Source organism: Xiphias gladius, chromosome 11, assembly GCF_016859285.1.
Source record: "Xiphias gladius isolate SHS-SW01 ecotype Sanya breed wild chromosome 11, ASM1685928v1, whole genome shotgun sequence".
NCBI lineage: Eukaryota > Metazoa > Chordata > Actinopteri > Istiophoriformes > Xiphiidae > Xiphias > Xiphias gladius.
Window position 1 is genome coordinate 28,175,859 of NC_053410.1, and position 17,409 is coordinate 28,193,267.

At 38.4% G+C, this 17,409-nt stretch overlaps 1 protein-coding gene and 1 long non-coding RNA gene across 2 annotated transcripts; both read left to right on the top strand.

The window, feature by feature from the left end:
* Positions 1-604: 604 nt before the first annotated feature.
* fam98a (family with sequence similarity 98 member A) lies at positions 605-11,598 on the top strand. The gene is made up of 8 exons (XM_040139195.1): positions 605-783; positions 2,773-2,921; positions 3,326-3,460; positions 7,764-7,945; positions 8,351-8,431; positions 8,528-8,644; positions 9,513-9,680; positions 10,284-11,598. The coding sequence occupies exons 1-8, from the start codon at positions 746-748 to the stop codon at positions 10,926-10,928; spliced, it is 1,515 nt and encodes a 504-aa protein (XP_039995129.1). The 5' UTR covers positions 605-745; the 3' UTR covers positions 10,929-11,598.
* Positions 11,599-12,161: 563 nt separating this feature from the next.
* On the top strand, positions 12,162-16,737 carry LOC120796395. Its single transcript, XR_005708378.1, has 3 exons — positions 12,162-12,250; positions 12,894-12,953; positions 14,483-16,737. It is a non-coding gene; the product is annotated as an uncharacterized LOC120796395 (long non-coding RNA).
* The last annotated feature ends 672 nt before the right edge of the window (positions 16,738-17,409 follow it).

Sequence of the window (17,409 nt, forward strand, 5' to 3'; positions counted from 1 at the left end):
GCACAGTAAATTCAAAATGGCCGGCTTCCTGTTGGGTTTAGGGTATGGCTTCAAGAGGCTTTTTCGTAAGTCTGGGGATGTCACATGTGCCTCCCGAATTTCCTACGTGTAGGTGAAATGTACAGCGTGGCCTACTCCATTGAAATTTTGTAGGGGGCACTATCAAGACATTTTGCCACACCCTTACGAAAATCCATACAACATGTAAATTTTCACGACGTCTGATGCATGTGCAAAGTTTCCTGATTTTTTTGAGCACCTTTAGTGCCACAAAAATGTGATTCATTTGTCTTTATAATAACAATATTAATGATAATAACAGTAATCTTAATGATAATAATGATAATAATAAACACAGCAATTTCAATAGGATCCTTGCACTGGTCGTCGCTTGGGCCATAATAATAACCTCTACAAAAACAATAGGTTCCTTGCACCTTGTGTGCCAGGGACTGTTCCGGTCCTCGAAACATAGGTACTCGGGCCCTAATAAACCGACATAAAAGCAATAGTGTTCCGACCATTTGGGCTTGGACCCTACTTGAATCACTTGAAAGAAACAGGCGTAGTCTTTTCACTGATTCACACTCCAGTGCAGTAGGTGGCGGTAAAGCTCTCGTAAACTGAGTCGCCAATAAATTCGAGAAAGAAATAGAAGGAGTAAATTCTGTATCAGCTGAGCTGGCTGATGTGAAAACCTGATTTCATAGTACGTGGTATTACAACTTAATTGTAGATTACAGGGATGGAGAATGACATTCTTGTCTCTCTTGAAGATTTAGGGTAAGTTAAAAATTAATATGTCTGCAGCTGTATGAACATTATGTAGAAAAGCTGACACTTTTATGACCAGCTTTAAACGTCCTTCCTATTTTAGCCAGCGCAATGCTATGTAGCTTGTTGTAGCTAAACGGCTAACTTGTTGTTGTGAGTAACGTCGGGATGACGGTGATGGAAATTCTCTCGACTGTTTATGTACATAACAGCTATCTATCTATCTGGGCATATCGGTATTAAGAGACCTTTCCAGGGTCATTTTATATGGTGTGCCATTAAGCTGCGTCAGCAGAAGCTGCTCCCGCCATGATTCATATCAGGACAGCTCCAACACATTCCTTTCTATTAACAAATTTTAGCCCCAATTTCTAAAAATGCACGATTTATTGGTTAAGTGTTTCTGGGTTAATTACGTAAATGCTGAGATATCCAGTAACTTCTTACACGTAATTGGGGGGTCCTGAGCCAATTTCTGTGGGGCATGTGCGTTTGGGAATAAGCAAGACTTCCTTAAATAACCAGATATTAAAAGATAGTTGGGCTATATGGGTGAATACTGTTGGTACTTGGTAAGAGGGCTTGAGTGTCAAAGTGCCAAACCTGTCTTTGCATACAAAACGAAACCTCAGTATTACTTATAGACACTGCCAAGGGCGTAGGTTCGGTTTTTATTTTAGTAGGGACTTTTTTTTTGTCTCACAGCCAAAATAAACAGTTGTACACACACACTATCTCTCCCTCTCTCTCCTTTCTCATTTATGTACACACATAAAAAGCCAGTTTCTGCAAAAAGTTGAGTTAATTAATATGTATTTGCTAATATAACTTGCCTTAAAACAAACTTCTATCATGATTTTTTAAAATCTGATTTTAACATATTTTACTTTTTTTTTTTTTTTTTTTTTGAAATAAATGAAAATAAATTGATTTAAAAACCTGTAGGGAGTGTGCTACTATGTCTCAACCAACTATCTGCTCTGAGCCATTTTCAAATCTTACCTGAGATATAGCTCTGTCCTATTTTCAGTTTGTTGATTTAATACTCAAACTAACTTTTAAATCATGTCATGTTTTCATTCAGCTCCTGAATTTATGGTAAGATCTTTCCATATGACATCAGAGCTCACCTGAGAGCCTGCACCTCACCTGTCTTTAGGTGTCTGTCACTCAGGGTCCTGCTGACAGGAGTTTGAGAATAAAGGGATGCCTGACATTAACAAACAAATCGGTACGACAAGCTGTGGCTAATTTACCTTATAAATAATGTTGATGTCTTAATGACCCATGTGCAGTAAAAATCTTCATCGACTCAGAAAATGGGAGGGAAACATTACATAATAAATATTTCTCCAGCTAATTTAAAGGAAGATAAAAGTTTGAATTGATTATAGATCATTAGTATTAGCTAAGATCAGCTGTTACTTACACTTTAGTTCTTCTTTAAAAATGACTCAAGGTCTCAATTCGTTTTGGGAGGCATTTTCACCTACAGTGATAAAGCTATTTAATAAAATGACACGTCTAAACAATAATCACAAATTAGATTATGTTTGGAATGTTTAAAAAAACTACAGATCCTTACCACTTCGGATTCATCACCATTCATAACCAACTCCACCACTGCTACTGCCAGGCTGCAGCTATTCAACAATTCATGAAACAGTTTGAAGTTGAGGGTTGCAAGATCATAATCAAGTATCCCTCATATCCAAATCTTTCACTCTTTATCACAATAACCACCATTATGCAGAAAGCACACAAACATGGCAACTCTGCATAGATCTAATCGGTATCACAACGTGAAGTTAAAATGGCAAGATCGGTAAAAATATCGCTTAGGAAAATTCAGCCACACCTTGATTTTGGTAAGGACATGACACTGCTGTCCATACCCAAATATACACCCATGGTCGCCACTTTGCTGTACTTATAAGGGAAGCGGAGAATATTGGCTCAGATTGAATTTACGTGTTTTTGTGCGTGTCTTCACTGCAGGTACCAAGGCCCTCTTTTGGAGGAAGGGGCTCTGGATTCTGCAGTGAGTGGAGGAGCAGGTTCACCTGAGTTTACTAAACTATGTGCCTGGATTGTCTCAGAGCTTAGACTCTACTGCAAGTTGGAGGAGAATGTCCACGCCACTAACTGTAAGACGTATTTTATCTCTATTAAGTAAAGTTGCCCCTGATAGGATTTAAGAGCATATATTGAATAGTTGTACGGAAATGGTTCTACTAGTATAATTTCCTTTTCTTGCCAGTTGAAAGTTGATAACAATGGCAAAGAAATGAAAATAAGTAAGCCATTAGGTTGGATTGCTAAAGTTTTAACTTACGGTAGAAGGGAATAAAATCTACATTTTGGACATTTTTAATCACCGTTGTCGCAAATTCCGCAGTGCGGGTTACTGTTTGAGGTCTGCCCAGTTGCTGCTAATACAACCAACTCAACTAGCTGTGTTGCATAGACTGGGTATGTGTGAGATCAAATCAGACTATTTGTCTGTCTTGTGACATCCTTTTTGATGTGTTTGTCCTTCTGCCCCTCCCAGGTCCAAGTGAGGCAGAGGGCTTCCAGCTGGAGATGAGTGGTTTACTGTCAGAGCTCGCCTGTCCTTACTCTGTGCTCACCAGCGGAGACATCACCCAGAGGCTTCTCAATAGGACAGACTGTCTGCTGCTCCTCAGTATGATAAGTGCTTTATAACATCTCTAAAAAGTGTAAATCTTTTATGGAAAAAAGCATTGCTGCATTGACCTGTGAGCTGAAAGGTTAAAGTCTGTTGTACCACACCCACCTGTGATAAAATGTTAGTCATATATTGCAAAGTGCTTTGTTGCATGTGGTGTGGACATAGCATGCAGTCACCACTAGATCGCAGCATAAGCAGCTTGTGTCCAGTTACCTTTTCCGTTCCCCTGTGCAACCACATGACACAGACACAGCTGTTGTCAGTTATACTACCAAAGTGACTGACACAGTGACAGAGGTTAAGCCCATGTTAGGGGTCTATCTGAATAGGTCAAACCACATCAACTGACCCTCTTTCATGACCCTAGTCCATCCTAGGTTTGGACCTGGTTTGGATGTTGTCCGGCTTTGGTGAACTGGCATTGATACCAGGAATAGTAATTAATTAAATTAATTAACACCATTCTCATGCTGTGTAGGGCCTCCATTTGTGCTCAAAACTGTGTCAATTCTTTGATGCATGGATTCAACAAGATGTTGTAAACATTCCTTTGAAGTTATGGTCAATGTTGACATGATTGCATTGTGACATGTTGTGTTTTCATGCTGGAAATAGCAATTAAAAGATGGGTCAATTTTGGCCATAAAGGGATGCACTTGGTCAGCAACAATACTTAAATAGACTGTGGGATTCAGATGAAGATTGATTGATATTAAGGGGCCCAAATTCCCCACACCATGACACCATGACCACCAGCCTGGACCTTTGGCACAAGACAGGTTGGGTCAATAGATTCATGCTGTTAATGCCAAATTCTGACCCTACCATCTGCGTGCCTCAGCAGAAATCAAGATCATCACACCAGGCTATGTTTTTCCAGTCTTCAGCTGTCCAGTATTGTTGAGCCTGTGCCCACTGCAGCCTCAGATTTCTGTTCTCGGCTTACAGGAGTGGAACACGATGTAGTCTTCTGCTTTTGTAGCCCATCTGCTTCAAGGTTCGACGTGTTGTATATTCAGAGATGTTTCTCTGCTCACCACAGTTGTAAAGAGTGGTTATCTGAGTAACCGTAGATTTTCTGTCAGCTCCAACAAGTCTGGCAATTCTCCTCTGAACCCTCTCATCAACAAGGTGTTTCCGTCCGCAGAGCAGCCACTCACTGGATTTTTTTTGTTCGTTTTTGGCACCATTCCAAGTAAACTCTAAAGACTGTTATGTGTGAAAATCCCAGGAGATCAGCAGTTTCAGAAATCAGACCAGCCCATCTGGCACCAAAAGTCATGCCACAGTCAAAGTCACTAAGATCACATTTTTCCCCAATCTGATGTTTGATGTTAAGATTAAATGAAGCTGACTGCATCTGCAAGATTTTGTGCATTACAATGCTGCCACATGACTGGCTGACTGGATGATTGCATGAATCAGCTGAGGTGTGGCTGTGCCATGGAAGGCCCCACACTTGTGTCAGAATTTTCTTTTGTATAGTTTAAGTCGGTGTCGGTCTTTGCTGTCAGGTTGAAATGGGTGAGGTACCTTTGCTACTTTATTTTAGTAACTAACTAACTCTGACACTGCCCCTCAAGTCTTTGAGTCTCAATAATGAGCCCGGCCATTAATTTTAAGGTATATTCACATTACACTTCTGCTCTACAAATATCCATGGCCTGTCCTGGTCTTAAATCATTCACAGCAGAATGATTCAAGCATTTGTTCCTGTCAAGAAACTCTGATGTGCTGTATTTGGACATATAGAAGTCTTTATTTTAGCATGTTCCATCACCATGCTCAGGACAATATTCCACTATCAGACTATGGACTGCAGCATTGCTCTTACAGACTGTTTACAGTTTGTGAAACCAATGTTTATAAATAACCTAGGCCAGAAGATATCCTTTCAGGGGGTTGAAATCTGGACAGTTGCTGAACGGAAGCTTAATGTAACTGTACTTTTACATTGTCAAGTTTGGTGACCTCACTTAATTCCCAGTATAGCTCTCCCCAACCTCCACCTGAGTAGATGTACTGATAACTGAAAACTCAGTGTGGCCAGGACCTTTAAAGTACCACGCCTTTTTTACAGCAGACACCTTGGCTGTTTATAGCAGGAAGAGCATATGTAGATAATACCATTAATGATGGCACTGTTCCTTTTAATGATTCCAGTGAACAAGCATGCATAATACCCAGACTCTTGAACTCACACATCTAAATGGAACACAGCCATCAATTTCATTATTAATTGCCTCTGCTTTTCCCACCATTACATTTCTTAATGTCTGTTGTGATAAAGACCTATACAACTTTTAAACAGGACAACTATTAGTCGCTAAAGTTTCCATTTTAGATTGTGAGTGACAGTGTGCCACTTTTATTGCCTGGTTCTGTTTCAGGTTTATTGTCATTTCCACACATATGTTTGACATACAGTTAGGTACATGTTTACATGTACCCAACTGTACAAACAAGTATTTGGACATTAATACAATTTTTGTAATTTTGCCCCTGTACACCACCACAATGAATTTGAAATGAAGCCATCAAGATATAATTTGAAGTGTAGAATTCAGCTTTAATTTAAGAGGGTTAGAAGAACAGTTGCATTAACTGTTAAGTAATTACAGCCACTTTTATACAGTCCCTCATTGTGAGAGGCTCAAAAGTAATAGGACAAACCAACATAATTATAGATATAAGGATAATTTTTACTGCTTGGATGAAAATCCTTTGCAGTTAATGACTGCCTGTAGTCTGGAAGCCATAGACAACACCAAAATGTCCTCAGTAAATGAAAAACATACTCAATTGGGTTGAGATCAGGTGACTGACTTCGCCATTGAAGAATATTCCATTTCTTTGCCTTGAGAAGCTATTGGGTGTATTTCTCAGTATGTTTTGGGTCATTATACATCTGTACTGTGAAGCATCTCATCTGAGCAGATAGTATGGCCCTATACACTTGAGAATTCATACTGCTACTTCTGTTACCTCATCAATAAACACTAGTAACCCAGTTCAATTGGCACCTGTACATGCTTTTGCCATAAAACTGCCTCTACCATGTTTGACAGATGATGTGGTATGCTTTGGATCATGAGAGGTTCCTGTCCTTCTCCGTACTCTCTTCTTCTCATCATTCTGGTACAAGTTTCATCCGGCTATTTGAATCTTATTCAAGAACTGGGCAGGCTTTTTAAGATGTTTTCTGGTAAACTCTCTGTATTTACATTCATGATTTACATTCATTTCTCTTGATTGTAGATGATGATATGCTTCGGGAGTACTCTTGACCTGGCTAGTTGTTGTGAAGGGGGTTTTCTTCACCAAGGAAAGCATTCTGAGATCGTACACTTCAGTTTACTTCCGTGGTCTTCCAGGCCTTTTGGAGTGGCTGAGCCTGCCAGTTTTGTTTTTTCCACCTAATGATAGCCTCCTTCATTTGCATCGACACCTTTTTTGGACCACATATTGAGAGTTCTCCTGAACATCTACCAAATGCAAATTCAACACTTCGAAATAGACTCCAGACGCTTTATCTATTCAATTTGTCATGAAGTAACGAGGTGACAGACCACAACTGGCCATGAACCTGATAGTCAGTCCATTGTCCAATTACTCTGAGCCTCTGAAAATGAGGGTATAAAATGTATAAAATAGCTGTAATTTCTAAATGGTTAATGCGATATTTGTTTTGAACCCCTTGAATTAAAACTGGAAGTCTACACTTCAGTCGCATGTGATGGTTTCTTTTCAGAAAAAAACTTAATTGTGTCACTGTCCAAATACTTGTGTCCCTGACTGTATATCAGCGTCATCTAACCTTTACCTGCTTGCTCTCAGGTCAAGTTTCAGATTAAAGAAATTTGACAAGCAAATCGTGGCAAAAGGCTTGAAATCTGCACTAGCCCTTACTCTCACACCTAAATAGAAAAAGCTACCATTAATGTTGTTATTTACAGCTGTGGTTTTCCTTCTGTGACAAGTCAAAATGTTTGGCACTGGACATACAGGTGGCTTACCTTTTACAGACCATCTACGACAGTGTTTATGCCTTAGCAAACACAGCTGGATTTCCTAACTCTGAACTAAATTCCTAGCAAGTTTTTTGTAAATTTTTTGCTTTTTTCATTTGCTGTTTTCACTGACAAAGCAACAGTTCTTGCCAGATTTCTCAATTTTTTTCCCAAGTTGGTCTTATTTAATTCCAGATAGCACTAACAAGATTTTAAGTATGACTTTGTGAAATATAAGCATCCATTAACAGCAATTACAATTTAATCAAATACAATTTCTATCTTAGCCTTTCTGGTATCTGAGTTGGAGGCGTCAAGGATGATCCTAGTTAACAAGCCTCAGAAGAGAGCCCAGGAGTCAGGCAGCCCTTTGTTCCAGGAACTGAAGGGCATCTGTATGGCGCTGGGCATGTCCAAGCCTCCTGCCAACATCACCATGTTCCAGTTCTTCAGTGGAATTGAGAAGAAGGTCAGTTGGTATGGTGACAGAGAGATTGGTGTACACTCACAACAAGAACTGAACAGCATCTAGTAAGGTTAAATCTGTATTTCATGCTGGCCATTCGCATTCAGTTCCTGACAATGGCAACCAAGTTGGATTGTAATGTGTCCCCTACCATTAAATCTGGATTGTTTAACACTGCAAACCCCACACACATTTTTTGTAATCATAGTTTTTGTTATGCATTTTGTATTTCATGATGGTCTGTATCTTTTTCACAGGATTGTTTGTTCTCATAGTAAAAACCTTTTTTGTTGGAATGTTCTGGCATTAATATATATACATGTAATGATGTGCAATTTATGCACAAAGTGTTATCAGGTTCAGTTGTTACCTATGATTTAATATGCTGGATCTATCAATTTTTGTTAGCTGAAAGAGGCCATAAGTAGAGTCCCACCAAATCACGTAGGAGAGCCTTTGATGAAGAAGGCCCTTGGACCTGTGCACCTGGTAAATATTGAAAATGATGAAGAAATATATACAATTGGGGAATACTGCAGAAGTGGATGACTCATCTCTTGTGCTTTTTTTTCTGATTTTTGCCAGGAAAAAATTGAAGCTATAAACCAAGCACTAGTAAATGAGTATGAAGTGAGAAGGAAGATGTTGTTGAAACGTCTTGATGTGACGGTGCAGTCTTTTGGTTGGTCTGACAGAGCAAAGGTACGTGGAAACTTGGAATTTTCCTAAATCCCTTTTTATATTTAAAAAAAAAAAAGGGGGCACAATGCACTGATGAAACAAAGTATTATAAACAGGAAGTCTTTGTACACATTTGCTTCAGCAGAAGTTTTGCCACTCTTATCCATTTCAATGTGTTCTTTGCCCTGCTGAGAGGAGAAAAAAAAGTAGACAGTTGAGTTTGTCTAACATGGAATGGATTGGAATGAAAAGTGAAAAGGGCCAAACATATACACTGAAAGCTTGTTAACACATTTTCTAAAGAGAATTTTTCTTTTCAGGTGTGTGAGCAACACCACATAAGGAATGCTATATTGAATCCATCTCTCCATCCCCAAATTGCCCCCGATTTATCATTGATGTGTGAGTGTGTAGAAAGCGCAATATGTATAGAAAAGAGCGCTCTATAATGGTTGTCACAGTTTTCTAGAGTTTTAGGGGACACCATCAAATGGCTTTTTTTGTCTGACCAACTGTCTAAAATCTAAATATATTAATTCCATTATAATATAATTGAAGTAAAAACAACAAATCCGCATAATTTAGAATCTTTACCTGTCAAATATCATTTGTGCTTGAGAAATGCCTTAAAAGATTGATCAATTATCAAAATAGATGCTGACTAATTTTCTGTCATTTGACTAATCAGTTAATTGACTAATTGTTGCACTTCTAAAAATTATCATATTCTGACCTGAGTACAGGTCAAGTGTACATATTCTGACCTGTACTTGGGTCAGGGGGTTGTTTTTGCTACTAAAAGTATTTTGTTTTGGCATATGACTGATATACTTGAAGTATTGCTTTCCAAAAATTAATCCAAAACTTTGTTTTGTATCTCTTATCACAGACACATGCTGAAAGGTTGGCCAAAGTTTACCAGCCTCTGCGTTCTGCCCTCTGCACCACAAGTAAAATATCTGTTGCCCATCTTCTTGCTGCTCGACAAGACATCTCCAAAATCCTACGCACAAGCAGTGGCAAGATAAGAGAGAAGACTGCTTGTGCTATTAATAAGGTGGGTTAAATACAATGTAGTTACAGCTATTTTTTTGTTTCATATGTTATTCAGAGTGTCTGAACACTGCTTCTGTTTATAAAGGATGTGCAAAATTCCATGTTCTCATTACTGTTTTGTGTTGTCTAAACATATGTTTGAGTATTTGATGTGTGCTAAAACTTGGAGGCTATAGCAGAGGCTATTTTGAACTAAATGTTACCATTACAGATGACTCGTATATTTTTAGCAACGGAGGTGGTAATTGTGAGTTTTTATTTATGTCACAGTCTCTCTCTCATACATACACACACGCACAAACACGTGTACGTGTTTATATTATAAATAATATAACCAGTTACTGGTTTTAATGTTGTAGCCTAGTGGTGTAGTTTCATATTTTCAAGATCTGAGCACCCCTTAAGGAATCCAGTAATGGAACCCCTGAATAATTGACGCACCAGCCTCTGTTAAATTGTTTTATGGCCCTTTCCTTAATACATCATGTTTAGAGAAACAGACAGAAACTTAATGTCATGCCAACAACAACAAATAAAAGTGGTATCAAATTTGGCCAGTGAGAGTCCTTCTAACCATATTTTTTTTAATGTATCCTTTTCTCAGGTTCTAATGGGCCGTGTGCCAGACAGGGGAGGCCGACCCTGTGAGATTGAGCCTCCTCCACCAGAGATGCCCACCTGGCAGAAGCGTCAGGATGCTCCTCAGGTTGGAGGACACCATGGCGGGGGTGGGCACGGAGGCAGCAGGGGTGGCTATGATCACTACTCCCAAGGTGGCCGTGGAGGCTATGAGAGAGGAGGAGGTGGACATGGAGAAAGGGGAGGTCGAGGAGGAGGTGGCAGAGGGGGGAAGGTGCAGGGAGGCTGGGGAGATGGAGGGAGAGGTGGTTACAACCAGGGCCACTATCAGGATGCAGGAGGTCATCATGGCGGAGGAGGGAGAGGTGGTTACGGAGGAGGAGGGAACAACCAAGGAAGCTTCCAGGACCCTGGGTATCATGGGGGAGGAGGCGGTTACCATGACATTTACCACCAAGATGGAAGCTGGCATCAGGAGAGAGGCGGCGGTCGAGGAGGTCGTGGGGTCAGGGGAAGGGGAGGCCGAGGAGGAGGAGGACAAGGGGGAGGCTGGGGAGGAAGAGGGGGCCCCAGTTTTAACCAAGGAGGACAGTTTGAACAGTTCTTCCAACACGGTGGGCAGCACTACAACCAAGCTGGCTTTAATCAAGGCAGACACTACACTAGTTGAAGACAGTGTGGGGCATTGCAGCAGAGTCCACACAAAGATCAACTACTTATCATGCATGAACGGATTTAAAATTCCTTATCATCCTATCTTTAATTTTCAGCCTCTTTAATAGTTGACTAAAATGTTAAATGAGGAGTTAAGACATACAATCGTACAGATACTGTATACACTCAGTATAGACTGTTTTGGAATAATGTCTTTACTTCAAGAGGGTAGTTCTTTGGCTTTTTCATCCAGGTGTGTTAATTTTTTCTTTGCTTCCTATGTACAAGTATTCAAGCCAACAGCTCTGCTATAAATGGTTAGTCGATAAGTTGGACTCTGCTGTTTTGACCTAATTTTGCCACTTGATTAGCCTTATATTGGACATTTTTTGATAGCCAGGGGAAGGTTCCTAAGATTTCAGTGTTGGTGCACGTACTGTGTATCTGACATAAGTGGAAAAGCATCATTACATGTAAATGTTGAATTTGACAATTACTTGAAAACAGCTTCATTTTTCCAGTCTTCATTTTGTTTCAGTAGATTTGACTGGAATCTCCTTTTGTTACTTATTTAAAAGATGTCATCTTTTACTGCTCATGGAAGATTGTGTGCATACATATTGGATGTTGGAAGGCTTGCATGAATGTATAAATAAGCAATAAAATCTAAAATGAGAATATCACTTTTTCATTCAGTCGTCTGATTATCTGAGTCTAGGAACTGTAAAATGCTATGTTAAGGCCAAATTTAGAATTCTGTAGACAGTTCATATAAATTATGACTGTACAAAACAGAATAATTGAAATAACAGACACCAATTCAAAAGTAAATATACAGTATACAGGAGTACTTTAGTATCAAGTCAAAAAGCATTGGGGCAAATGGTAATTATTATGACTTTTCCAAATTTTATCAAAATACTGGAGTTTATCTAAGCATACATTTATTAGGATATTAATTAAGAGTACATTGATTCATTCCTTACAACACACAGCTAAAGTAATTGCATTCTGTCACTGAGTGAATACAAGGGAAAACTCTTGTTTTGAGTGGACCTCTATACGAATATTCTGTCCAGGGATATACTAACTCATTACATACTAACTCCTGCATATGAATTGATGTTGTTGATTATATAAAGTAGTCTTAAAATATATCAGATTTATCTTCGATGACTGACTAAATTCCTGAGAAAACGTACCCCTTTATTTTGAAATAATTGCTCCGGATGTTTTTCTATGTCACTGTTGGATATCCGGTGGTAGCAACAGTCACTGTACACAGTGGAACCAAACGGGTTATAATAACGCAAACATGAGTAAACGTCGTAGACCACTGTGAGTAGTAGTTAGCTACAAATGTAGCTACCAATTGTAAACGAGGAATAAACTACGGAGTCCCATTAGGGTCACCTGAGTAAAAAAGGGGTGATGTCTGAATCTATACTCTCGGTTTATGAATCCGTGCGCACTTTTTATGAAACGTGCTTTCGGGTTCTTAATCGATGCGCACGGATTATAAACTTTGATAAAACAAAACAATACTAAAGTTACCTTCCAGTTCGCCGCTTCAAATTTGGAAAACGACAGATCCTCCGTTTTCTCCATGATTTTACTGCTTTTATTCACACCTACACAACACAGATTGGACCAGGTCCAGATCAAAAATCCCAATTCTTAAACTGATCAAATGCTCAGAGAGGCTAAAGATTTTTTTAAGACATAGTTTCGTAATTGTCAAACATTTATTCAATTTGTGAAAATACAGAAGAAAAAAGGGAGAAGTCACTGCTTTCTTCACGTCTAGATGACATTGGACCCGGTCTCTTTCAAAATCCACAATACCTACACTTGTCAAATCGGGATTTGATTATCCCAGAGAGGCTAAACATTCTTTAAAATACATTTTTTGAAACTTTTATTCTATTTATGAAAATGTAAAAAAGGGAAATTTCCTGGCTTTTTTTTTTTTTTTTTCCAGTGCTCCAGAAGCTAACTTTTGCGTCGTGGGTGGTGGGAGACATTACCAAGAAGTGATGAAGTAAGCGCTATCTACTGAAGTAATCATTCACATTTTTTGTGAGTGATCACACTGTGGGCCATACAAAATAACTCTGGTAAAACAAGACTTATAGCGAATGGATTTGAACTGCAATTTTCTTATCCTCCGACTGCCATCTGACAATGTAACAGCAATTGGCTGCTTACCCAAATTTTTGTCCCGTTGGACATCTGCAGACAACTCACTTTCCCAGTGGCTGCTAGTCAGTTGACTGAGTTACTGTTTAAGATGATTACCTCTGAAAGACTCACTATAGATGGACTCAAAAACACTCACTAGCCTAGCAACATAATAAGGCTACAAATAACCCATAATGCAGTAGCCTTTAAAAGACCGTATTTACACTAGTTCTCTATCAATTCAAAAAGAAAATCTGTTGTAATGAATTAATTTGTCTACTCGTGAAATATAAGACACCCCCCCAAAAAAAAAAAAAAAAAAAAAAAAGTTTCAGAAAAAAAGTTTGTCTTATATTAGGGTCAATATGGTAACCATTCTCTCCAGAGCAGTAGAGAACTTTCAGCATAGTTTTTTCAGTTTATTCCGTTTTGGCCCTAAATCTTAAAATTGTAGGGAAAACCCTGACATTGAGAAACTGCAAAACATCCAACACCCATGACAAACTCAGGAACATGTAATCGTCCCTCCTTCATGAAGGCTTTGATTTCCTCTCTTTTCTCTTGAGAACATTTCCCCTGACAAGCCAGTACATTGCTGTAAAGTACATCATATACTGCTTCAATTTCCTCCAAAAAGGCACAAAACTAGTGGTGCTGTAATGCCCTGGATCTGAAGAAATATGTATTTTACCACAACTTACTTAACGTGAAATTTCAGGCACTTAAAACCATTTGTTTTTGATTAAACCATGCAGAAAGCCCCTGATTACTGACACAAATACGACCCAATCTGTATGACCAAAGTAGCTGAATGTGGCAAGATATAAGTAAACTATACTTACAACTTAAGTATAGACACTTAAAACAGTGGCTACAAAGGTAGAGAGTGCTGTTTGCAGCTACAATTGAATTTTGGTCCCCTCATACCACAGAACCATTGTTATGCATGCGACTTCATCAGCATCCTGTCTACCGTGCAGTTGCTGGCAGCCATACTGCAAAAGTCATTTGACGACATACAGTGTGGTCAGATTTGTCAGCACAGAATGGATCAGCCACTTGCATGGGCTCCATGGGTTTATGTAGCTGCTTTACATCAGAATGGGTAAGTCAGCAGAGAAAAAATGTTTGTTTTACAGAAAAAGAGACTAGATTGTTTGTTTTCCATGCTTTTTCCATGCCACATATTATTACATAGGTCTCAACTATTATGCATCCTAAAACTTGCTAACTACTTGCTAGTTAGTAATTAATACATCTCTTCTATTAATGTAAAGTTATGTTTTTGCTTCTTTTTTTGTTACTGTGATACATATTTTAATGAATGTAATATCTGGTCAGAAGTTCTCAACAGGCAATGTCCAGCATGTTGTTTCCCATATTTTGCAGTGAAAAATATGAAGGGATCAAGGATTGGCAGACCTACTCGACCACACAGAAAGGTGTTTGCAGCATCCCCCTATAGCTGGAAAAAGAGGAAGGAACTTGTGGATGCACAGAAGAAACTACACTTCTGATTTACTGTAATTTGGATTTATTTACATCACTCTGGACAAAAGCTTCTGCCAAATGGATACTTGTGGTGGCGTAGAAGTTTACAGTCAAAAGGAAATACTTACGTAAAGTGATATTATCTTAAAATTGCACAGTAATAGACTCTATTTACATTTGGTTGATTTTGTTGCATATATCAACATCTTTTATCATTTGAGAGATTTTTGCATTTTTGGGAGACAAAGTGTTCTAATAAATGAGCTGCAGAGCTGCAATAAATGCACATGGTTTAGTACAAATTTAGAATCTCCAAACTGCAAATAATTGCATGCACAGTTTAGAAATACATCTGTTCATACTCAAGGGCTGAATGAATATGAACTAGCATGTAATTTTTTCGAAACAATTCAAATGCAGCCCACGGGACATATTATAACCACCCATTCTCCTCCCACCCCCCAACCCCACCCCCGCAGGTGTAGTTTATATATTTTCCCGAGTGATGTCATACAACTGGGCCACATATCTTTGCATATAAATCTTGCAGTCTTATCTGTGATAGCCTTTTTATAAGCTTCTGACAAGGGTCATGAGGATGAGTGTGGCAAAAAGTAGGCAGGCAGACGAGGTCCATCTATTTGATTTATGGTACTTATCTATTCGATTTGCCTATGTAAAAAAACCTAAGTGTACATTGCATGACACATTTCTTTGAAGTTATATTTAAGGCTGACTAAGGTTTTCAATTTTGGATGTTAAGGTCTACATACAATTTCAGTTTAGTTTTACAAAGGCAAGTAGTGTCATGCCAGCATTTTCTTTCTTTCATTTTTAGCCACACCAGCAGCATGACTCTAAAGGCCTGTTCACACCAGATACTTGCAGATTGAAATTTATTTACATGTCTTGATGACATAGGAACTAATTTCAGATACACTAATGAAACTAACTTAGATGGCAAACTTGCCGCTACCATGCTATCTAGTTGGAAACATGCAAGCATTAAGTAGTCAAAACGGCTTGCCAAGCTTTTTTTCTATCAGAATTCTACATTATGTCATTCAATTCAAGAACTATTTCAGAGGGGGATAAAATTCTCTGAGCTAGTGAGCTTGTTAACGTTCACTTGATAAGCTACAACAGCTTCCTCCATTTTAGGCTCTCTGGCTCTCCATTCCCTTAAAGGTCAGCACTGTCAAGACGACTTGAAGTTGTTCAGCATTAGGGCTGTGTATTGGCAAGAAACAGGCAATATGATACTTATCATGATACAGGGGTTACGATTCAATATATTGTGATGAGGTGAAAACGCGGGTGTAATGATACTGTAAGCAAGGCAATATATTGTAATATTTTTATTGATCTAAATTTAGGAAAACTGTCATAGGATAAAATACACACCACTATATGCATAAAATCTGAGTTAAAAGAAGTTTACTTTTTTATGCAATCAGAACAACGGGATCTTCATTTGTATTTATCACAATCCCAGTAACATCCAACATCATATCACTACGTTTTGTGCAGTCTGAGCAAAAGAATTAACATTTGCCTATGTCAGTAAAAAAAATTAAATAAAAGTGCTGACGCTACTTCCAATTTCAGTCTACGTTATGTTGGAGTGGAAGAGTCAAATGGCTGCAGATAGATTACAAAGCTTTCTAGTGGTCAGGAGTTTAAACACAACACAAAAAACCCCACTGTTGTCCACAAATCTTTGCATGTAAACTATTAATTAAAAATAGATTTTTAGAATTGATAGAGTATCACAAAAACATTATATTGCAGTACTCAAATACATTGACATTTTTTTTTTTTTTTTTACAAATTACTTCATTTATCCTAATTTTCATCTCTGAAGGTTGATTTCGCACTTTAACGCTGCACTAGATTTCTAAATGCTAGGAACACAGCATATATCTTTTCGATCATGTTTGTAAATCAACGATCTGCCATTTTGTGACTCTCATTGGCTCAGCCTTCTACGCACGGTTCAGTAACATAGCTTATGAATGGAAGTGATAAAGTCAATATGGCAGCAATCAGAACTTAAATGATATGTGTTAGCCTATGGTAATGTCTTCCTGTTGCTGTATTTTGTTGTATCTCATACAGGGAACATTGTACAAAATACATCCGTTTTTTAAAAATAAAACCTGTTTACAGTCTTTCTTTGAGCTGGTCCATTTTGTCTTTACTGTGGTTCTTGGTGTCAGCACTGGCAACGTGCCACACATTTTGGAACTGATCTGTAAGAAATACTGCCACTAATGAAAATACACACTGTGCTGTTGCTTATCATACAACACTATAGGGATTATGTTAAGTGTGGAAAACTATGATGTATGGCAAAAAGGGAGTACCATTCTCTGACAATCATACCCATAAACTGGATATGTTGATGTGTTTTATGAGGTTACAGCATAGCTACAGACCCTGTGTGCCTAGCTGCCATGGCTACATCATAGCTGATGTGCAACACCTCAACAATGTAAGTACACCTCAGGGCTATAGTGTTTATGGAACTACTTTGTGGAGACAACTGTGATTGGTTAGCTTGGGCTGTTTTTCTTTTCTCAAGTATCCAATGCTGGTAGAGATTGGTTAGATTAAAGACGACGTGAAGAAATTTGTCTAAAAGCTCAGCAGTCTTCTTTTAAGCAATTCACATTTAACGAAGCTTTTTCCACATTATGTTATTCTGCAGCTTTATGCTGAAATCGTTGAAATATTTTTTTCCCCTCATCAATCTACACTCAATACCCCATAATGACAAAGTAAAATCATAATTTTAGACATTTTTGTGAATTTCTTAAAAATGA

Excerpts from the sequence above, each read along its gene's own strand:
- fam98a (XM_040139195.1), top strand. The coding sequence starts at position 746 with ATGGAGAATGACATTCTTGTCTCTCTTGAAGATTTAGG. Across the intron at positions 784-2,772 it reads GTCTCTCTTGAAGATTTAGG|GTACCAAGGCCCTCTTTTGG; the intron begins GTAAGTTAAAAA and ends TCTTCACTGCAG. Across the intron at positions 2,922-3,325 it reads GAATGTCCACGCCACTAACT|GTCCAAGTGAGGCAGAGGGC; the intron begins GTAAGACGTATT and ends TGCCCCTCCCAG.